The 24,326-nt window shown below is 39.6% G+C and overlaps 1 protein-coding gene and 1 non-coding gene across 40 annotated transcripts; one reads left to right on the top strand and one right to left on the bottom strand.

Annotated features, from left to right (window-relative positions):
• The first annotated feature begins 239 nt into the window (after positions 1-239).
• Positions 240-23,749, top strand: LOC107842894. 39 transcript variants are annotated; one of them, XR_007044742.1, is made up of 6 exons: positions 241-4,533; positions 5,552-5,654; positions 11,019-13,605; positions 15,635-20,503; positions 22,784-23,078; positions 23,174-23,749. XR_007044742.1 is itself a non-coding variant. In XM_016686936.2 (4 exons), exons 1-4 carry the CDS (start codon positions 4,512-4,514, stop codon positions 22,836-22,838), a joined length of 288 nt encoding a protein of 95 aa, XP_016542422.1. In that variant the 5' UTR covers positions 245-4,511; the 3' UTR covers positions 22,839-23,749. The 39 variants fall into 39 exon arrangements, 1 of the variants encoding a protein (XP_016542422.1); XR_007044739.1 differs by having other exon boundaries at positions 23,177-23,749; XR_007044740.1 differs by having other exon boundaries at positions 22,784-23,072.
• On the bottom strand, positions 11,526-11,597 carry TRNAE-UUC. Its single transcript has one exon. It is a non-coding gene; the product is annotated as a tRNA-Glu (tRNA).
• Positions 23,750-24,326: the final 577 nt, after the last annotated feature.

Genomic DNA, 24,326 nt, shown 5'->3' on the forward strand with positions numbered 1-24,326 from the left:
GGGTTTAAATGAATAAAGTGTAGAAATATAAAGAATTAAAACAAATTATTTCTGAAAAACGTAAACAATTAAAAATAAGAATAGAAAGACTATATTATAATATATTTGGTGGAGTTAGTAAAAATTCAATAAATACACAAAAAATAAAATATCAAAATTAGAATCACAAATAGACAATTTAGATTAAAATGTATTATCTGAGCCTCAAATATTTCGGAGTCGAACTGGGGGTTTCTTGTGCTTTAAGAGGTCGTTTCATTGCTGGTTAAAAAAGGAGTTGCTGCTGTTAGGAGGGTTTTTTTTTTCGATGGGTGGTTTCCCCTCTCTGCATCTTTAGTTATTTCTCTTATGAAAAGAAAAAAATCAAACAACCCTTTAATCTCAGGAAAATTCACACCCTGTTGGAACTTTTTTAACTCAAATGGTCCTTAATGTTATGGAGTTGGACTTGTTATCATCAATGAAAACCTTGATCAAAAAATAAATATTGTGGAGTTGAACTAAATTCGTCTCACAAAGAAGAGTGATGGAGAGAATCTGAGATGGCAAGAATTAACTGACATGTATCTTTTGAGGGGGGGGGGGGGGGGGGGTAACCAGAAAGTAATCTGAGGTTTGCAGCCATGGCAATGTCTTCATTCTCTTGTTTTATCAACATGTCGGAGCTTCAATTTTACTCTTGTAGCCCTTCTTTGGAAATGGTTGTTATCTATTGTGTTGTATTGATATCCTTAAATAAATATTAGCCCAGAAAGAGAAATGAGGTTAATGGAGAGAAGGATTTTCTGTTAACCCCTCTCGGTTGTGCCAATGATTTTCTTTGTAGCAACTAAAGCAACCACACTTGTTCATGAAATAGACAAACAACATTGGTCAGCATCTATGACAGTTGAAACATATGCATGGGTTTTCTTCGATCTACGGCTTAAACTGTAGATCTCACTGTATGTGCATCTTTTTCCTCCTTTCTGAGTAAATGTGCAAAAGAGGCTGTGATATTGATAGTGTTTTACTTTCTGGGCTAACAAAATCCAGCATTTTGGACAGTCCGACCCGTATCTTGGTGTGGCATATCCCAGGATGGCCTGCAACTGAGGCCCCCTCTTTTGCATGCAACTGGTGATTTTGCAGCCATGGGGCGGTTGACTTCTCTTTCTCCGAGCAAAATGCAGTATCTGAGCCTCAAATTTCATAATCAAATTGGGGACCTCTCGTGCTTTGAAATACATCAAGGGGGCATCTGTCCATGAAAATTGTAACCTTAGGTTTGTAGCCATGGCGATGTATTCATTCTCTCGTCTTGTTTTCCTCGACAAATCTGAGCCTCAAATTTTCTCTTAGGTTGTCTTTAGCATGCAGAAACAACTGAGCCTCAATCCCAAGAAGTAATTAGGCTTCAGCTGGTATCAATGCTCACTGTCCATGTAATGTACGATATTTGGGACCCTAATGGATCCGGGAATGTGAATCAATCACGCAACACAACCTTCTGATATGGAGTCAGACGCGCTACCATTACGCCATGGATCCTTACAGTGTTTTTGTATGATCAAAAGTATTTTTTTCTGGATGAAATGTGTATTTAGTTAGCAAAAGCCCGTGTGCATCTTTTTCCTTCCTTCTGAGTAATTGTGCAAAAGAGGCTGTGATGATGATAATGTTCTACTTTCTGGTCTAACAAAATCAGGCTTTGAGGACAGTCCGACCCGTATCTTGGCGTGGCATATCCCAGAATGGCCTGCAACTGAGGCCCCCTCTTTTGCATGCAACCGGTGATTTTGCAGCCATGGCGCAGTTGCCTTCTCTTTGTCTGAGAAAAATGCAGTATCTGAGCCTCAATTTCTGGAAACAAACTTGGGATTTATTTTTTCTTGAAATCTATTAACATTGGCTCCAGATTCTAGCTCAAGTCAAGCCACATATCAAAAGAATGAGCTATCACAGAAAGATGCTATTTTTTCTTCTCAGGTAAGCCCATGATTTCAAACCAAAAGCACTTGGTTGTTTCAGCGAATGTTGTTGATAGATAGACATTGTAGAAACTATGAGGCTGTGATGATGGTGTTTCCCTTCTTTCTCTGAGCAAACAAAGAAAAATACAGGTAACTGTTCTTGGCGAGAAACCTAGATGGCTAGTGATTTTATATCATGCAACCCATCACATAATCCAAATGGCCCTCTGGATGTCCTAAATGAATGCGCCCCATCACCCTGCAAATATATGGACCAGAATAGCACTTCACCGTCTGCAAACCTATATTTCGGTGAGGCTTTACAAATTCGCCAATCATCTAGCATAAACAATGTATTCCAAGATTCATTGACACCATAGTTTCAATACCCATAACATAAAATTTGTGTTTACTCTGATGAGCATCAGTAGAATAAGCACAAAGCCTTCCATCCAATATGGAAATGCCAATAGTGATGTTACCCTTCAAGCGTAATATTTGCTCTGGCAACAGTATCTCTCTGTACATTTCATTTGAAATACTAAATGATACCAGAGAATAAGTTCTTGAAACCTCAGAATAATTCCCAGACATACAGATCCAATGATATGCATCATTTACATATGCCAAAGTGGAACCCATACCAGACAGCTGAATGTGTTTTTGTAGCCGTGGTGATGTCTTCATTCTCGTCATGTTTTCAACTCAGCAGATCTGAGCCTGAAGTTCTCTTGAGATGTCATTGGCCTGATGGAAAATATTTTCCATGATGATATCTGTATTTGGTTACTGATGTATCCCTCTTAAGACGAGAAAAGTTGGGAAATATTCAGGTGAGAACAAAGAATTTTCTAGAAAGAAGTCAGCCCAGAAAGAGAATTGAGGGTAACAGAGAGAAGGAAATTTCTTCTAAGGGTTGTTGGCCCTCTCTGTTTGTCCCAGTGATCTCTTTGGCTACTAAACCAGAAACAGCCATTGTTCATGAAATACTCAGAAAGGTCATTCTGATCATAGAAAGAAGCCACTAATCCTCATCTGTTCTCAATCCACAGCTTCAGCATTCATACACTTGTGTCTATATGTTCGGCACATTTCTTTTTCCTCTTTTTGAGTAATAGAGGCAGTGATGATGTTTCAATGGGCTGGAAAAATTGGGTATTGAGAGTCAACTCGTATCTTGACTTGGCAAATCGACTGGTGATATTGCTGCCATGGCGTCTTTGCCTGATCAAAATGCATATCTGAGCCTCAGAATTCTGGGAATCAAACCCGCTCCTCTTGTTCTTTGAAGTGTGTTTGTGTTTGGTCCAAATTCTAGCTCAAACTTCAGGCCCAAAGAATGAGGTGTCAGAGAAGATGGGAACTTTTTCTTCTCTGGTAAGCCCATGATTTCAAAACCTATAGCACTTTGCTTTCTCATTGACAGTGTTTGGTAGATATATAGATATAATTTTGCTTTCCCTGCACGTGTTTGGAAATGCTATTGGAAGGGATTGAACATTCAACCTTGTGGTTAATAGCTGCATGCTCTAACCAACTGAGCTACGCCATGCAAACCCATATCGGATGAGAAAAGGTATAGTGGAGAAAATGATAAATAAATATGAGAGGGCTAGGATGATGTTCTTCTTAGCCAATCCAATGATGCATCAGATAATTTGAGCCGTAGCTTGGCAAAGTCTCCTGGTTAGTGTTTATGGGAACATGCTAAAGGTTTTCAGCCATCACAGCGAGTATGTGTGTCTATACGTATAGTGTCTGTTTTGGTCTCAATCTCACTGTTACTACTATCTTTTGCTCTGAACTCTCATCGCCACTTATTTTATTATATAAATTTCAGTTTTTTTCCATGTCAGTGGATGGAGCCTCGGCACAGTATAAATAATGAGGCCAACGGAGAGAAAAGGGGATTTCTTGGAGGGTGGTTGCCTTCTCTGCTTGGCCTATGATTTCTCCATCTTCCAAACCAACAACCCTCTTCAGAAGAAGAAAGCAAGCAATTACCTTTGGTGATTCTGATCACAGTCGCTGCTTGGCCTATGATTTCTCCATCTTCCAAACCAACAACCCTCTTCAGAAGACGAAAGCAAGCAATTACCTTTGGTGATTCTGATCACAATGTTACTTTTTTTTGTTAAAGCTAAAGGCAATGTTTTTGGTCCAAAACATCCTCAAATCTGAAGATTCCATTTGTTTGATGAGAAACTTTTAAATTGTCCTAGAACTATTGAACAGCTCCCATTTCTCAGAAGAGGTAATGATGATACTGCTAATCCCTGCTGAAATATTTTGGGCGTGGAGAAAATCTGATTCGTATCGTGGCACGGCAAACCCGGATGGTTTGTGATTGGGCCTTCTCTTTCACATGCAACCGGTTCTTTTGCAGCCATGGCATTGTCATCTTTTCTACGCCGCATTTTACACATATCTGAGCCTCAAAATCGAAACAATTCATCTGGTCCTTTCAGGACTCGAACCTAGGACCTCTTCAGTTGGGAACCCATGTCATTTTCTTCTTAATATCAGCTCAGTGAAGGAGGCATCAGAGAGAAATGAAAAATGATTTTGGGGAAAAAGACCCGTAAGTCTCCACTTCAAAAATAACCCTCTATTATCTTTTCTATTTGTTTTACTAAGAATATATCCTGTTAACATTCTTAAACATGTTTATTTATTGAGGATAAGCAGCAGCAAAAGCGTAGAAAAGAAAGGTTGTTTTCTTGAATTCAGACTTATGATTCCATTGAATTTCTCTTATAAATTAGAGTGTTTTACTACACAAAAATTGGAGTATGAGGAATGATGCCAACAGAGAGGAGGGATTTCGTGGAGGGTGGTTGCCCCCTCTGCTTGGCCTATGATTTCTCCATCAATAAAACCAACAACCCTCTTTTCAATGGTAGTGCGTCTGGCTCCAGATCAGTCGGTTGCATGTTCGATTCACGTCGGGTTCAAAATCCCGGTTATGAACTGGATCGACTCCTTCCCAGTTTGTGGGAGTATGCTGTGGTATGTTGTTGTTGTTGTTGTATCTTAGCATTTGTCTGTCAAATATTGGTTGAAATTGTCCAACGCCTGCCATGGACAAGTTTCATCTTTTCAAAGAAGCAGTGATTATATAGTTAATCTGTCCTGACATCTGATAGATTGGGGCATGGGGATAGGATGACCCGTATCTTGGCAGGGGGAACCCGGGTGGTTTGTGACTGAGGCGCCTTCTCTTTCAGATGCAACTGGTTGTATTGCAGCCATGACGTGTCGTCGTCTTCTCTTTGCCCCATTTAAAACAGATCTGAGTCTCAAATTCTAACTAGTACATCTGGACTTTTTGGGTCTGTAACTCGGTATCTCTCGTTTGATGAAACCGGTTTGGGTTATTCAGTTTTTCTTGAACACCTTGTTGCTGTTCCATCAAAGTTCTAGCTCAAAGAATGAGACAATAGTATAAGCAAGGGATCTTTTAGGGTGGTTCGCCATCTCCGGCATGCCCATGATTTCTATTTTCTTTTAGCTCTAACAAACAGCTCTTTTTGTTTGTGTTATTTGTTTAATCTGTCCCATGCATTTAGAACCATTTTGATTATTTTTCTTTTGATAAGGTGTACAATTATCGGACAAGCGCGAAGATCCAAATCACCGCATTGAGCGCAAATCCCAAAGGGAATGCACCAGCTGGGAATTGAACCTAGGTCTGTACTGCAGGTACTATTCTACCACTACACCACTAGTACCAGGAATTGATCATTTTCTCTGTTTTCTGTTACTGTTGTACTCGGTTCCTCAGAGGCTGTGTTGCCAAAGGAACAGCCGAACCATATAACAAAGAAATGGAAAAGGAAATGATGGGGCTGTGATGATTGATTGTTATTGAGCATGTTGGAGTCCCACATCGGTGGGTTAAAGGGTCCTTGGTTGGTCTCCTTATATGGTCTTGGGTAATCCTCCCCTCATGAGCTAGCTTTTGAGGTTGAGTTAGGCCCAAGGTCCATTTCTTTATCAGAGCATATCGAGCATGGCATTGTAGTTTCAGGCCTGTATCTTGTTAGGGTGACACGTATTATAGGGTTTGCAGCCATGGCAGTGTCAAAGAACTCATTGCCTGAGATAATTACTTCTTTGTCCGGGTAGCCCGGTGAGGTCGCAGCCATGGCGATTCCTGATAAACACAATACCTGATTAAATTGAAACCTGAGCCTTGTTATTGTATATGATGCACATGTATAGTGTTGGTATATACAACACACACAAAAAGGAAGAAGAAGATACATATCATGAAACGATGTCCATAACGGTCCCTTATTGAGGTGGTGATGATCTTTAAATTTATCCTCTTGAGCTAGTAATTGAGGATAGAGTATCGATCCGTATCTTAGCAGGGCATTGGCTCAGTTGCCTTTTATTTATTACATGCAGCGTGGTATTGCAGCCATGGCATGGCATGACTTCTTTGCCTGAGCATAAAGCAGATCTGAGCCTCAATTGTCACTTAAATCTTACTTTGGGCATATTTGATATAGCAGAAGGTGACGACAATAGCAGAAATCTCATAAGTCAAAGTCTGAGGCTGCTGGTTTCAGAGAGCTATAGGGAGTTCTTTGAGTAGTTGCCCACTCTCTTTCATTCTCAGCACAGCCAATGACACAAATTTCGTATTTTCATAACCACTCCTTAGCAAATAAGTTCATTAAGGCAGTGAAGATTTTCAATCTTTATTCATCAGATGGTTTAGCCTTGCAAATATCTTGATGTGGCATCTTTTGGCGGTCTTGTGAGATATGGGAGCTATTTTGGTTTCTGTCTAGCAAAAGTTTCTTAAGCTTGCAGCCATATCCGGGTTTATCTTATAACTGAGCAAAGGCTATGTGAAACCAACAACCCTTTGAGAAAAAAGAAAAACAAGAAAAGGAAAATGATAAACCATCTCAACAACGACCCTTCAGTATTTATCTCTGTAAAAAGGTGGCTATATACTCTTTATTTCTCCGCTTCTGCTGCTACACTGCTAACCCACAGCAGTCCTAAAAGTGGATACCTGTTGTCATTTCTATGTTAATCTTCGCAGATCATCTGAGAATTAGCTGTGATGATGATTGCTTCTTTTTTTACTGCCTTAAGAAAATCCGACCCGTGTCTTGGCTAGGTGACCCCGGTATGGCATCATATGCAAAACGGTGTTTGTAGCCATGGCGTGTCTCTTTTTCTTCGCCTGTTCATGTACAGAAAATCTGAGCCCTATAAGGTACAACAACAACATACCCAGTATATTTCCACCAAGTGGGGTCTGGGGAGGGTAAGTGTACGCAGTCCATACGACTACCTCTGATGTGAGGTAGAGAGGCTGTTTCCGATAGACCCCCCCCGGCGCACAATAAAACAATCTGAACAAGGAATAGTAAAAGAACAAGATACAATATAAATCAACAATATCCTATAATACCATAAGCAACAGACCTGAGCCCTCTAAGGTATCTCTGATAAATCAGAGTGTTTTACTTCACAAAAATGGTGTGTTTTACAGCAAAACCTTTGCAGTCTCTTCTTCGATTCAAATGTGTTCCAATTTTTTGGAAGACATTAATCTCTGAGTCTAACTTAAGATGAAGCATCTCAATCATGTCAAGAATAATAAAAACCCAAAAAGTTCTTGTCAGCCAATGGTACCTTTCCAAGGATGAGATTTCCTTGTTTTATTCTTCTTTATCATCAGTTTAACTGGTTGAGGACGTAGAAAAGCTTGATTGGGCGTCAAACGGTAAACCACGGAGTTACAGAATCTATTGTTGTTGCTATGACTCGTCTCTTATTGGGGTTCATAATTGCGAGCATTTTGATAAACTCTCTCTATATGGCCAACCCCGAAGTAAGTAATTGTGGAGAGATCAAGCTTTCTGTACAAAGGAGAATCCGTTCTGGTGTTTCACTTTGAGGTCATAATTCAGAAGATCCTTTGGATGTCCTAAATACAGAACCAAAATGTTCCAAAAGTGTGCTGCAGAGTAGCACTTCACCATCTAAAAATTTATATTTCGGTATGGCTGAATAAGGACTCCTTCCCCTGATGATTATAAATAGAATAACCACAAAGCATTCCTCCCGCTCTTGACGTTTTGGAAATACTAAATTGAACCCCAAAATTATTTCTGACAACCAAGCCAATGAAATGGTCCATGTATAAATGCCAAGGAGTCAAATTCTCAAAAAAAAAAAAAAAAAAAAAAATGCCACAGAGTCCATAGTAGACAACACCAGGTAAATGTTAGTATGATGTTTACCAATTTTTCTCCAGGAACCACTTTTCAGCACTAGATTTTCATTGCCTGCTGTCTGATCATCTTAAGAATCTTATAGTCATCACTAGTTGAGCCATATCCCAATCGGGAAGTACGAAATTCCTCTGCTGACAATTTTGGACGGGAAGTACTGTTGATGTTCGCAGATCACCTGAAAATGGGCTATGGTGATGATTGCTTCTTTCTGGGTGAGATCTAGTTTACTGCTTTTGAGAAAATTTGACCCGTATCTTTGCGGGGCAATCTGGTATGGCATCATATGCAAACCAGTGTCTGCAGCCGCAGTGTGTTGCTTTCTCTTTGCATGATCAACAAAATCCGAGCCCTAAAGGAGTCTATCACACAACAATAACAGTTTGCGCAGATGGAAGAATGAGGCCAACAGAGAGAAAATACTTCTTGGAGGGTGGTTGCTCTCTCTGGTTGGCCTAGGATTTCTCCATCAACGAAAGTCAACAGCCCTCTGTTTTCCTTCTTTTTTCCCTTTGGTATATTTAGGGGTGTTCATGGTTCGGTTTTTGACCTATAAAGAAAGGCAAATGCCTGTTGCCATTGATGTGATGCTGATAGTAATAGTACTCCCTCCGTTCCTTTTTATGTTTTGGAACTGTTGACAAATTGCTATTCAGAAGTTCCTATTATCTGAGAGGCAATGATGATAGTGCTAGATTTGGCTGATATTTGGGGCATGGAGAAAACCCTAATCATATTTTGTCGGGGAAAACAAGGATCATATGATTGGTTCTTTTTGCAGCCATGGCGTCGTCATTTCTCTTTGGCCCATTTTACACAGATCTGAGCCTCAACTTCCAATTGATCTTTTAATAGGGGTCTTGAAATTGGCTTTCTGTGCACTTCCCCAATTTACAGCGTTGATAGAATCTGACCTGTATTTTGGCAGGGAGACATGGTATGGCATCATTTGCAAATCGGTGTCTGCAGCCATGGCGTGGTTGCTTTCTCTTTGCATGTTCATATAAAAGCAAAATATGAGCCCTGACATTGTTTAGCTTATGTCTGAGAGAGAGCAAATCTGAGCCTCTGAAATATATAGGGTAAGGCTTTTTATGGAACTCAAGTAAGGTTAGGAAAGACTACATAATCCCACCCCCAACCACCACCCAACTTGTCTGCAGAAACCTGAATCCTAAACCCCAAACTTTGTGAATGAGGCTATGATGATATTCTCCAGGAAGCTTGCAAGTCAGGTTATTGAGCCGATTCGTATCTTGGCTAGGCAAAAGGCAAGGGAGTTTGTGAGTGGGTTCTTATGTGCTCTCACACAAAAGGTCTCTGCTTTATGCAGCCATTGTGGATTAGACTTTTTCTGTTAGATCAAATCTATGCCTCTTCGCTGTGTTACGTTTAGTCCTATAATGGGTGGTCTGTTTTTCCATCCTTTACCTTTTTTTATGATCATACCACAACATACCCAGTGTAACTCACTAGTGGGGTGTGGGGAGGGTGATGTGTACAGACCTTACCCCTACCTTGTGAAGGTACAAAGGCTGTTTTGGATAGACCCTCGGGTCAGGTAAAGAATAATGCTTACTTCTCTTTATGATCATGTTTTATAATATTGGTTTGAGCTGAGTCTAAACGAGTGACATGATGAGGATTGTATAGTTGATCCAGCTTGCTTTGAGTTGTCTAAATGCGTACTTGTGGGAAAGTTCACATCTTTCATACGGGGCTATGATGATAATGCTTATAGCAAAACCCTCATCATAGTTTAGCCAGAAAGGAAGAATGAGAATCAGAGAGATGGGATTTTCTCTGAAGGGTGCTTGCCCCTCTCTGCTTTGTCCATGATTTCTTCTCCATTCATGGAAAATCAACAGCCCTTTCAGAAGAAAAAAGAACAAGAATGTTGATTTTTGTGTATATATATATGCTTCTTCCAATTGCTGCTTCTGCTGCTAGTACAACTGATTTTCACAAATAGTCACTTTTATATCCCTGTGAGATACAAGGTTGAAATGCACCCAAGGATATGGCTTAGTGGTCAATGACGTCAGTTGCGCACCATGAGGTACCAAGTTCAAATCCCAGTAGAGACAAAATGCTAGGTGATTTCTTCCCATCTGTTCTAGCCTTGGTAGATAGAGTTCTTGGTACCTATTGTTGGTGGGGGGTGGTAGGCATCTTGTGGAATTAGTCGTGGCGGATGCAAGCTGTCCTTGTTACAAGATAGAAATGATGGTTGCCGCTTTCAATGGGACATTTACACGAATGTTGATTGATTTGAAAATGGGCTCTGATGATGATTTGCTTCTTTCTGGGCTATAATCTACTTCATCGAGTTGAGAAAATTCAACCCATATCTTGGCGGGGTGACCCAGGTATTGCATCCATTTGCAAGCTGGTGTCTTGCAGCCATGGTGATGTAGCTTTCTCATTGCATATTTGTAGAACAGCAAAATCTGAGCCCTAAAGTGTACGGCGACCATCTTTAATGGATGGTTGTTCTCGGGAATTCTGATACCCAATTAGGTTCTTCATTTTTTGTTGAGCACCCCATGTTTCAGATTCAGTTCTCCATCAAATTTTAGCTAAGCATGTGGTAATTGGGTAAGAAAAGGGATTTTTCACGGTGGTTGACCATCTCAAGTGTGCCAGGTGATTTTATCTTTAGCTCTAATCAACAGCCCTTTTAGCATCTCTCTCTCTCTCCCTCTCTCTCTCTCTCTCTCTCTCTCTCTGTATGTGTGTATTGTATGTCTCTTCCTGTCTCTCTATCTATGACTACTTTGATCCTGCATATCTGGATTTTCAGGCAAAGCAGCAGTGAAAGCATAGAAAAGGGACAGTCAAGCAGACTTACAGGAATGAGAGTGTTTTAACACAAAAGTGGAGGTTCACCCAGCATGAAAATGAGGCCAATGGAGAGAAAAGGAAATTCTTGAAGGGTGGTTGCCCCTCTGTTTGGCCTATAATTTTTCCTTCAACCAAACTGACAACCTCTTCAGATGTACTAGTACTGTTTTCTTGTTTTCTCTAAGCTTAACAAACATACTCTTCATCTTATTTTCTACAACAACAACATACCCAGTGTATTCCCACAAAATGTGGTCTGGGGAGGGTAAAGTGTACGCAATCCACACCACTACCTCAGATGAAGTAGAAGGTTGTTTCTGATAGACCGCCGGCTCAGGAAAAATGACAAAAGGGCAGCCCGGTGCACTAACCTCCCGCTATGTGCAGGGTTCGGGGAAGGGCCCGATCATAAGGATCTATTGTACGCACTCTACTGGTTACTCCAAGGCTCCCCTTCGAAAAGAGGTTCCGTCACCGGGGATCGAACCCGGGTCTCCTGGGTGAAAGGCAGATATCCTAACCGCTGGACGATAACGGAATGGGACTCCTTGATCTTATTTTCTGTTTGTTAAAAATTGCTCGAAATTGTCCAAGCACCTATTTGAGGGAAAGTTTCCATCTTTGAGAACTGAAAAGAGGCTGTGATGATAATACTTATGGCAAAAACTTGACCATCGTTTAGCCAGAAATGAAGAATGAGACATCAGAGAGAGAGAGAGAGAGAAGGGCGGTTGTCCCTCTCTGCTATGTCCATGATTTCTTCTCCATTCATGAAAATCAACAACCAACAACAACAACCCAGTGATGAAAATCAACAACCCTTTGAGAGAAAAGAGCGCTAGAAATGAAAGAAGGGACTATATGATCTTGAGCTCTTCCATTTTCTGCTTCGGCTTCTGCTGCTACTATAGCTGATATTCACAAATATCAACTTTGATGTCCTTGTAAATACAATGTGAAATGACACAGCAAGGTAGCCACTTTAGTAGATGATTTACAAGAATGTCATTGCATTTAATTTCCACGCTTGTAATGGTGATGATAACTGATGTTGATTGATGTGAAAAGATGGGCTGTGATGACAATTTGCTTCTTCCTGGGCTATAATTTACCTCACTGCATGGAGAAAACCTCACCTGTATTTTGTCGGAGCTACCCGGTACGTCATCCATTTGCAAATCGTTGTGCAGCCATCAATTGTGTTCCTTTCTTCTTGCATGCTTATATACAGAAAAATCTGAGCCCTAAAGTTTTACAGAAACACAATTGGCTTTTCAGTTTTTCTTGAACACAGTTTAAGATGCAGTTGTCCATAAAATTTTAGCTAAAAAATGAGGTAATCGGAGGAAAAAAAAAGGATTTTCAGGGTGGTAAACCATCTCTAGTATGTCTATGAATTTCCTTTTTGCTCTAATAAACAGCCCTTTAAGCATATATACCAGGTACTTAATATATATGGTAAAGTTGCTGCCATGTGATACAGGAGGTAATGGGTTCAAGCTGTGGAAACAGCGTCTTGCAGAAATGAAGGGTAAGGCTGCGTATAATAGACCTTGTTGTTTGGCCATTCTGCCCAGTAGTGGGAAAGCTCCCTGGGCTGCCCTTTTATATTGTCTCTTTATGTCTCTTTATCTATGATTACTTTGCTCCTTTGTGGCTGCGCTTTCAGGCAAAGCAGCAGCAAAAGCATAGAAAAGTGGAGGTTTAGCCCAGTATGACGAACGGAAAAGGGCCAAATATACCCCTGTACCATGAAGAATGAGGCCATCAGAGAGAAGGGAATTCTTGGAGGGTGGCTGCCCCTCTGCTTGGCCTAGAATTTTCTGATAAACAAAATCAACAACCCTCTTCAGACGTACTAGTACCTTTTGCTGTTTCCTCTTGAGCTTTAGACCAAACATCACTCTAATATTTGCTGATCTTTGTTAAAAATTGCTCGATAACGTTAACTTGTGGGAAAGTTTCCATCTTTCAAAAGAGGCTATGATGAAGAAGCTTATGGCAGAACCCTCACCATATTTAGCCCAGAAAGGAAGAATGAGATATCAGAGAGAGATAGAATGGGATTTTCTGTAATGGGTGGTTGCTCCCTCTCTTCTATGTCCATGATTTCTTCTTCATTCAAAAAATTCCAACTCATTTTCGCAAATAGTCACTTTTATGTCCCTGCAAAATGCTAGGTAGAAATGACACAACAAAGGTAGCTGCTTTGAATGGGTCATTTACAAGAATGTTGGTTGATCTAAAAATGGTCTGTGATGATGATTTTCTCCTTTCTGGGCTATTATCTACTTCATGAGTTGAGAAAATCCAACCTGCACCTTGGCAGGGCGACCCGGTAAAGCATTGATTGCAAAACGGTGTTTTACATCCACGGCGATGTCGCTTTCTCTTTGCATATATGTAGAACAGCAAAATCTGAGCCCTAAAGTGTACAACAACCATTTGATGGTCTTGAATGGATGGTCGTTCTCAGGAACTAAGACACCCAATTGGGTTCTTCAGTTTTCAGATGCAGTTCTCCATCAAAGTTAGCTAAAAATGAGGTAATCGGAGGGAAAAAAGGATTTTTCAGGGTGGTTGACCATCTTCGGTATGCCAGTGATTTTATCTTTATCTGTGTGAGAAATATATATATAAGTATGTTTATATGTGTGTGTGTGTGTCTTCCTGTCTCTCTATCTATGAAACGGGTGAGGCAACATTTTTGGAGAGTCCGAGCAACATAGTTTTTTTTTCCCCACAAAAATGGAGGTTCAACCCAAGTATTAAGAATGAGGCCGACAGAGAGAAAAGGGAATTCTTGGAGGGTGGTTGCCCCCTCTGATTGACCTATGATTTCCCATAAACAAAATCAACAACCCTTTTCAGAGGTACTATGATTTCCCATAAACAAAATTAACAACCCTCTTCAGAATTACTAGTACTCTTTTCTGTTTCCTCTGAACCTACCAAATATAATCTGGTCGTATCTTATGTTTGTTTAAGAATTGCTCGAAATTGTCCAAACGTCTACGTGTGGGAAAGTTCCCATCTTTCAAAAGAGGCTGTGATGATATTGCTAGTCTGGGCTGATGTTTGGGGCATGGAGAGGTAATCAGGCATTGTTGTTTCAGGCCCTATCTTGTCAGGGCGACTCGTATTATAGAGTTTGCAGCCATGACAGTGTCAAATAACTCAATGCCTGAAATGAATTAAAGATCTGAGCCCAGAAGTAAGAATGAGCCTGAAGCCAACCAATAACCCTCTTTTTTTTTTCCGTTGGAATACTTAGGGGTGTTCATGGTTCAGTTTAGTTTTGACCAAAAAAGAAGGTAAATATCTGTTGCCATTGATGTGATGCTGATGTTAATTGTACTCCCACCGTTTCCATCTTTCGAAAGAGGCAATGATGATGTTGCCAATATAGACTGTTATTTGGGGACAGGGAAAACCCAACTCGTATCTTGACAGGGAAAACTCGGATCATACAATTATTTCATTTTGCAGCCATGACGTTGTTGTCTTCACTTCGCCCCATTTTACACAAATCCGGCCTAACTTTCAGCTAGTAAGGGGTCACAAAAATGGATATCTGTGCACTTCCCCCGATGTTACTACAACAACTACATTACCCAGTGAGATCCCCCAACTGGGTCTGGGAAGGGTGGGATGTACAACGAACTTACCCCTACCTCCGTCAAAAAAACAATACCAACCCCTGCCTGCAAGTCTGTCTAGCATCTGATCCATAAACGGCATAGGAAAATGGTCGTATTGAGTACAAGTGTTATTCTTTCTGTAATCCATGCATACTCTCCATCCAGTAACCAGTCTCATGGGCACCAATTCATTCATATCATTTGGTCCACTTGCTATCCACAGCCATGGCATGTTTCGCTTTCTCTTTGCATATCTTGGTGTGGCATCCTTTCGAGGTTTTGTGAGATTTTGGAGCTATTTAGGTTTCTGTATCTCACAAAGGTTTCTTAACACTGCAGCCATAGTGGGGTTTAGCTTATGTCTGGGAAAAGAGTAATCTGAACCTCCCAAATATCTGTTTGTGTTCTAGAATTAGGTTTTTTCTGGAACTTGAGAAAGGTTGAGATTTTCTAAGGGTGGTTATTCTCTTTCTCTGAAGTTCAATTTAGCCGATATTTTCCAGCACTTTTGTTACAAAGAGAAAGATCAACAACCCTTTCACCAGCTAGTGCCAATTATGCTCTTGATGATGATAATGACGATGACGATGATTAGCCATGGCTATGGTAACAATAAAGGAAAATATATTTTCAACCCTCTCGGGCCTGTCAAACTTGTCCAGAAAAACCTGAATCCTAAACCCTGAACTGTTTTTTTGGAAAACTAAGACGACTCTTCTGGGGATTGAACTCAGAATCTCTGGTTCTGTAGACCAGCGCCTTATCCATTGGGCCACAGGTCCTAAACCCTGAACTTTGTGAATGAGGCTGTGATGATATTCTCCTGGAAGCTTGAAAATCAGATTTTTGTGCTGATTAGTATCTTGGCTAAGCAATAGTGGAATTTGTGAGGTAGGTATATGTGCTTCTCACAAAGACGTCTTCTTTTTTACAGCCATGAGAAGAGGCAGTTATGATGCTTCACTTTCTGGGCTAGCTGAATCTGGAATTTGGACAATTTGATCTGTATCTTGGCCTGGCAAATCAGTGGATGGTTGGCATTTGAGATTCTCTCTTTTGCACGCGATCAATGAGTTTGCAGCCATGGCGTGGTTGCGTTATCTTTGCCTGATCAAGATCATACAACAACAACAACAACAACAAACCCAGTGTATTCCCACTTTGTGGGGTCTGGGGGGGGTAAGATGTACGCAGTCCATACCTCTACCTCTGATGAAGTAGAAAGGCTGTTTCCGAAAGACTCAAGCATACAATGGTACAAGCCAATAGAACAGATCCTGTTCAATTAAGGTCATCGTTAAAATTCATTAACGTCTGCTGCAATTTGTTGCTCAAGCTCCAGATCTAAGAATGTGGTACTAGAAAAGATGTGTACTTTTTCTTCTTCTATAAGCCCATGATTTCAATGCCAAAAGCACTTTACTTTCCCATTGACTGTGCTAACTAGATAGATATCTGCATTTTCATTTCCACGCAGGCCCATGTAAAATGGATCTATCGACAACGACGACAAACCCCAGGTGCAAATATAATATTTTATTGAAAAGGCTAAATGAACGGATCAAACTTGTGACTTTGTGTTCGACAGTGACTCGCTCTAACGTTTGCTTCTTTCTGAGCTATCTGCTTTACTGCATTGGTAGTATCAGACCTGTACCTTGGCGGGGGACCTGGCATGGCATCATCCACAAAACGGTGTCTGCAGCCATGGCATGGTCATCTTCTCTTTGCATGTTCATTAGAAAGTTAAATTTTGAGCCCTAAAAGTTTTACGGCAAACATTTGACGGTCTTGAATGGATGGCCATTCTCGGAACCAGAAAATGTTTGCCTCCATACCAAACACACCCTAGGTCTCTATAGTTAAAATTAATTCTAACACCATACCCCCATCTATAAAGAGGCCAACATAGAGAAAATGTATTTCTTAGAGGATGGTTGTCATCTCTGATTGGTCTATGACTCTCCTTCAACCGAACTAACAACCCTCTTTCCTGTGAAAATTTTCCAAGGGAGAAGGCAAATATCTACTCTCGTTGATGTGATTCTGATAGCAGTAGTAGTGTAGTACTACTCCCTCTGTTCCAATTTACTTGTCTTGAAACTGTCCCAAATTTCTATAGAAAAGATTCCATCTTTTGAAAGAGGCAGTGATGATATTTCTAATCATGACTGAGAATCGGGGCATTGACAAACCCCTGCTCGTGTCTTGGTGTGGCAAACGCGGATCCTGCAACTGGTTGATTTTGCAGCCGTGGTGTTATTGTCTTCTCTTTGCCCCATTTTACACAAATCTGAGTCTCAACTGCTAATTTGTCATTTGGAATCTGCAGGGCTCTAAATCAGAACCTCGTTGGATGGATACACAGTTCAGTTTGGCTCAAAAGACTTGGGCTACCGGAGAAAAATATGGATTTTTCCAGGATGGTTGACCATCTCCGGTATGCCAATGATTTCTTCTTTGCTTCAACCAGCAGTTCTTTTTTGCATTTGTATGTGGCGGGAAGTGCACCGATAACTGATTTTAGGACTGTTATTTAAGGAATAGTCGAAGTTTAGCCCAGTATGAAGGCTTTGCAGCTCCAAATGGTTTGTGATAGAGTGTTCTCTTTGACATTTAACCGGTTCTTTTGCAGCCATGACATTGTCATCTTTCTTTTCCTCATTTTTTCCACTGGTCTGAGCCTCAACATCTAGTCCTTCTGGATATTCCAGGACTCGAATTCAGGACCTCGTTGGGTCGATACCCATGTCATTTTCATCTTGAGAGTCATTTGGCCATGAGAATTATTAATTTTTATTTAGAATAATTTTTTACTTCTTTTAATTTTGTTAAATATCTGTGTTTGGTTGTAAAATTTCCAAATCCAACTTCTAGTTGGATTCCAAATTTGGAAAAGTACTCCGAACCTGTTTTCCTGCTCCATCTTCATGAATTTCAACTAAGGTATTCTTTTCTCTCCTTTGCAAAGAGTATAACGAAACACAACTCCATCTTCAACTCCAACTTCATAAATTCCAAATAAAGTGAAACTATTTGAAATCTATGGCCAAACGCCTACTTAATATCATCTCAAAGAATGAGGCTTGTCCTTGTTGTTGCTGCTGTATCTTCTTCTGTTCCTTTGTATTCTTATCAATTGAGCAGCAAGAAATCAATTTAAGAGCAGGGAGAATTTAAGGATATGATGATAATGTTGTTTTTGTGCAATCTGGTTTGGGCATTGAGATGATATGAGGTGTATCTTGGTGGGGTAGCCTGGAGAGGTTGCTGGCTGTAGCCATGGCGGTTCTGATAGACTTAATGCCTGATTAAATTGAGATCCGAGCCTTGTTAAATTGAGAAAAAAATCCAAATGGTCCATAATGTACATGGTCTGACTACTTTGGTCCTTGATATATACTCCTTAGCACAATGGTCCTTATTGTTTGCAAAAAGTGAACACTTTTGTCCATAACCCTTAGCCTAACAGAAGATACCAAACATCCTGTTAAGTTGAACAGACTTTTTCTCTCCTGTTCTTGCTGCTGTCAGACTGTTTTATGAACTAAACAACAAGAAATCAATGTAAGAACAGGGAGAAATTGATGGCTTTGTTGGTAATGCCTTTCTCTTTTTTGAGCAATTGGGTTGGCTATTGAGATTGTTAGAATCTTATGAACATTCTATAGCACATATGTAAGTATAGCAAGTAGCTTGATTTACTCTGAGTAGAATTAGGTATTGATTTATACTGATTTCCTTTCCTTTTTTGGATATGTAAACTTAACTATTTAAACCCAATAGCTGGAGGGAATAATCAAGTTGAGTTTTCTCTTATTTCTCTTCCAATTCACAGAGATGATAAGAGCCGTATCTTGGCAGGGTAACGCGGGGAGGTTGCAGCCATGGAGGTTTCTGATTAAACCCAATGCCTGAAAAAATTGAAGTCTGAGTTATGAAACATGATGTGCATGTATATTCTCTGTATGCTACATACACACTCACATGAGTACATATCATGAAGAAATGACAAAAATGGTCCCTTGTTGAGGCAGTGATGATCATTCAGTCTATCCCCTGAGCTAGTAATTGAGCATAGAGAGTAGTACCCCACATGTATCTTGGCGCGATGACCCAAATACATGTGATTGTTACACGCAATTGGGGCATTTGCAGTGAACGCATGGATGGACTTTCTTTGCCTGAGTATAAATACAGATCTGAGCCTCAATTATCTCTTACAGTCAGAAAACTCTATAACACCATCCTCTATAACTACATTTCACAATAACAGTCATGTTTTCTGTGGAACCGATCTTTCACGTGTTGTATTATATGTTCTCTATAGCAGCCAAAAGATATTGGGACAAACGATGCTGCTATAGAGAGGTTTGAGTTGTATCTTACTTTTGGTATTTTGGTATGGAGGAAACTATTTCAGTGGACCAGTCATTTCCACAAATAAGATCTTCGACAAGAGATTCATAATTTTGGGAGGTCCAAAATGATCATGACACTAAAATATGAAGCAGAAGTTGAATCATCATTCCGACCCTACCCATATACTTTTTTTTCCTCAGATTGTAGTCACTTTTCAGCCATCAAATCTAATAATCCGGCGTGTGAGCATGTTTCGGCTAAGTTTCCGGTGACTTTCATGTTCAAGATCTACTTGTCTATTGATTTCGAGATGACCCGTATATTTTATACCAGTTTTCGACAATTTTCCAGCGACACATCGACTTTACGGCTATATTTACTACTTTTTGGATTATTTTTTCAGTTTGTTCCGTTTCAATTGAGGTTTCCCAGATGTCCAAAGCAGTCCTTATCAGTTTTCTTGCAGATATCTTCACCAAGTTCCTGACCGATTCTCATATTAGTTACATCCATAACAAGCTTGGTACATATGTCTTCTATGCAGCAGCTTGAGGGGGAGTGCTAGAATATGAGTAGGAATAGGAATAGCATATAAAATACTACTTGAAAAAGGATTGTAATGTAGTGTCTTATTAGGAAAAAGATTGGAATGTATTGTCTGTAAATAGGGCCTCAATGTAATAATGTAGTTACAACAATTCAATAATATTTTTCTCGTATATTTCTCACAAGAGCCTCCCAAATCTCTGTTTGTGTTGAAAAAATGAGGTTTTTTATACTACACAACTTATGGAGCATAACTTAATTCCTTCAGAACTTATGAGCCAAAAGTTCTCTAAACCTACCAGGTGGCTTTCCAAACAGGTCCTAACTCATTATAGCCTCCAATCTCCTTCTATAAAGAGTCTTTACTCAAGAATGAGGATCAGTTCATCCCAGAAGGAAGAATGGGGTCAACAGAGAACAAAAAAATGGATTTCTTAGAGGGTGGTTGCCCTCTCTGATTGGCCTATGATTTCTCCATCCCACCAAACCAACAGTTCTCCGTTGCTATGGCAGCATTATTACTAGTCAATAATACTCCCTCCAATACATTTAACTTGTCTTGAAAACTGTCCACAAATTGCTATAGAAAAGATGGAAAAGAGGCAGTGATGATATTGTTGGTGATTTTGGGTTGAAATTCGTGGCATGGAGGAAACCCAACTAGTATCTTGGCAGGGCAAAACCTGAATCATGCCAACTGGTTCATTTTGCAGCCATGTGTTGTTGTCGTCTTCTCCTTTTGTGCCAAACCCCACCCACCCACACCCCTTTTTGAGCCTCAATTTCAGATCTGGATCCAGATGCTCGTTTGATGGAAACCCAGTTCATCTTAGCTCAATAGACTCAGGCAATTGGAGAAAAGTGAGGATTTTTTTCATGGTGGTTGACCATTCCGGTATGTCAGTGATTTGACTGATTTATTCTTTGCTCTAATCAACAGCCCTTTTAGCTAGTGATGTGATTTCCTGGATTTTAGGGACTTATACTTTACATTGCATTGGACATAAAATTGTAACTTCTTTAGAAACTGAAGTTTTACCCGCACATAACTTGTGCAGTGCTATCAAAGGCGTGCTTAAACCCTGAAGCGAGGCTCAAAACTTGTTGAGCGCTTCGCCTCGCTTAATGTGTGCTTCTTTGTCGTCATAAAGGTTCTAGACATACTTCACTTTTCCAATGAGCCTCTTCTGAAGAGGCTACATTTAACAATTGGTATTTTACTTTATCGTAATTCTTTTTTCAATTTCTTTCCTCATATTTATTTCATCTATGTTTATAATTATATATTTTTTCTCCCTTTGCACCTTTTCTCATTAAAGCCCACGTTTTATTTGCACTTTGCACTTCATTAATGCGCACAACTTTTTTAATTAAAGCCCAAGTTTTGAGCCTCACTTCAATAACTTGTGCAGTGTTATCAAAGGCACACTTAAGCCCTGAAGTGAGGCTCAAAATATGCGTTGTTTGAATGCTTAGAACTGAAGTTATGCCTTACGATATGCAAATATAAACTTATGTCTCGCGAAAGAATTGTTTGTTGTAGCGAGGGACATAAATTAAAGACCAACACAAAATAGGGACAAAAGTATGAATGGCCCATTAACAGAAGCTCAGCCCAGTATGAAGAATGAGGCCAACACGGAAAAAAGGAAATTATTTTGGAGGATGGTTGCCCCCTCTGATTGACCTATGATTTCTCTAACCAAACCAATCAACCCTTTCCAAAAGTGGAACAAGAAACAATATTTGTTGCAATCGCCTTCAATGGTCACGGTGTAATGCTCATGGCAGTAATACTATTCAATTTCTAATCATTCTGAGCTACATTTAATTGCACAGTTTGAACTTATGACTAATGGGCCATAAGTTCTTTAAGGGTGCGGGGAGAAAGTGCAAATGACCCTCCGAGTAGGTCTCATTTGTTTTATGCTTGTTCTTTTAAGCCGCTTAAATAAAGTGCATCCAAACAGGTTTTTATTAAGTTTTCTTATTTAGGTTGTTCAAACGGGCTCTTTAGGCTAACTTCCCATTTTTGTCAGAAGAGACTGATGATATTGCTAATCCGGGCTCATTTTTGGGACATGGAGACTATCTGACCCGTATCTTAGTGTGGCAGACCCGGATGGATTGTAATTGAGTCTTCTCTTTCACATGCAACTGATTCTTTTTGTGCCATGGTGGTTGCTGCATTTTCCATGTTCTATTATTTCATTTGTTCATCTTCTTGTATAAAAGTTATAGTCATAGTTTTATTCTGAGGATGGTTGCCTTTATTCTAGCTTAAAGATTATAGTTGGCTATAAATCAAGAAGCTTTTGCTTTTGGGTATGCATCAGATCTTTCCACTTAGTTTTGCAGGGTTCAAAATGCTGACTTTATGTGTATTTACATTTGTGTGGTTTCCAAGAACGCCATAACTGCTTCTGGAAGCAGCAACAGAAGCACGGCTGCATCCATATGATGTTACATTGCCACTCTGCTCGGTCTGAGCACAACTGCTATATACACATCCGATCTTTCTTTCATGATTCTTACGTCTATTATTTAGAATCTAAGGTGCTCTTTATCTTGAGTGGCTTGTTGTAGATTGAATGAAGGTTATGGTGTCTCCAATTTCTCATATTCATTTGTCTACGTGCAAAGGTTTTGGCCTGTCCATAGTTGAAATCTGATTCCATATAGATGAATTTCAAACAAATTGGATTCAGCATAGAACTATTATTCCATGTTGTTGAAGAGCCAAATATAATTTGGTCATGGAGATAACCTTTCAAAGATTTCTTGGAATAATTTGGTATAAGTTGCATCAACTAAAGAATGACCACATTTTCAGTGTGGTTGACTTTTTCCATCATGCCTATGATGTCTATTTTCTTGAATTTGAGTTATATGCGCTGTCAACGTGAATAATATTTTACAGTATCAGGTCACATGTTGTGGCAGGTAGTTTGTCTTGAACAATATACATTTTAAGGCGTCTTACCTATAGATATCCTCTCAGCGACCTGGTAGTGTAAACTTATTCATACGGATGGTATTTCTAAAATAAACTCATTTTCGTTTTGCTCTAACCTCAACAGCTCTTTATTCTTTATGTATATGTTTGTGTAACCAGCCTCCATATATTAAGTACTTTTTTGATCTTTTTCTCTGACTGTTAATACTCTTTTCTCAGAGGTTGCAAATCAACAGTAAAACCATGCAACAATGTGCTGGAAAAAGGAAAATAACACAGCCGTGATGATAATTTTACTGATCAGGTTGACTCGGGCATTGTTGTTTTACCCCTGTATCTTGGTGGGGCTACCCGGACTATATGTTTTGCAGTCGTGGCAGTGTTAAAGAACTTAATGCCTGAGATCAAGTGCATATCATGAGCCTCAAACTTCTTAAAATGATCTGCAGTTTTCATTTTCATCTTTACTTTCGAATTGCAGGGGACAAAATCTTATTCATTCTTACTAGTAATGGTCAAGTCTTGGACTGAAGTATGTTTTAATTAATATTAGCCTTTTTACCTCTTAATGTCTTTGACAAAGTCTATCCTTTTTTTCTTTCTTTCCAGCAGCTCTATGGTTAGGTGGACTATGTCAGAGATGACAATGACAGTAGATATTTTGGAGTTGTCGGAACAATATGGGCAGCCGCGTTAGGCAGTTGTTGGTGGATAAGCCTCAAAGGCCTCGGTGTTTTGAAGAAGAAAGCAGCTCCATCCAGAAATGCTGCTTTTTAGTTTTGTTGTAAATTTAATTGGTACCTCTTACTGCTACTAGCAGGAGGTGGAGGTGGCAGGTGTCCGTGGAATTAGTCAAGGTGCATGCAAGTTGGCGAAAACCACACTTTTTTCTTAAGAATTGAGTCACCTACACTTCATTTTAAAATTTTTTTGTCACATATAATTCAATCTCATAACTCTCTAGGTCCATCTATAAAGTGTCTCCACTCTACTCAAGTACATGAGCATCATTTCAGCCCAAAATGAGGTCAACTGAGAGAATGGATTTTCATGGGAGGGTGGTTGCCCTCTCTGTTTGGCCTATGATTTCCACCTAAATCAACAACCCTCCCTTCCTCTCATTTTCAATGTACTCTACTTTGGCATTGATACCAACAGTATAGTATAGTACTACTATTATTATTATTACTACTCCCTTTGATACATTTTGTACTTTTATTTTGAAAAAAAAGTCCACAAATTGCTACTACCAAAAAAAGAGGAGAAAATTGAAGAATAGGTGTCTTTTAAGTTTGTATTTGGAGAGGCAACGATGATGATGATATTTATTATTTGCTGTGTGGTAATGATTTCTGGGCTGAAATTATTATTATTATTATTATTATTCGGGGCAATGGAGAAATCCCGACCCGTATCTTGGCAAGGCAAAGCCCAAAACCCAGTTTGTTTTGCAGCCATGGCGTTGTCGTATTTTTCTCCATTTGTTTCCCCCATTTTGCACACATCTGAGTCTCCCTCTATTTGACAAATTCGGATCCGGGTCGAAAAACGGAGTTTTTTCTTTTTTTTTTTTTAAAAAAACAACATAAATCCAAACAATCTACTTAATTATAGAAAATTTTATATTTTGCATAAATACTTAAATCCCAATTTTGTCTGTCGAAATATATTATTAGCTCATGCTACATTCAATGAAATTATATTTTTTTTTTTGTAAAGATACATAATTAGCTCCATTCAACTTTTCCAATTTTGGGACTGT

Source organism: Capsicum annuum, chromosome 9 (assembly GCF_002878395.1).
Source record: "Capsicum annuum cultivar UCD-10X-F1 chromosome 9, UCD10Xv1.1, whole genome shotgun sequence".
NCBI classification, from domain to species: domain Eukaryota; kingdom Viridiplantae; phylum Streptophyta; class Magnoliopsida; order Solanales; family Solanaceae; genus Capsicum; species Capsicum annuum.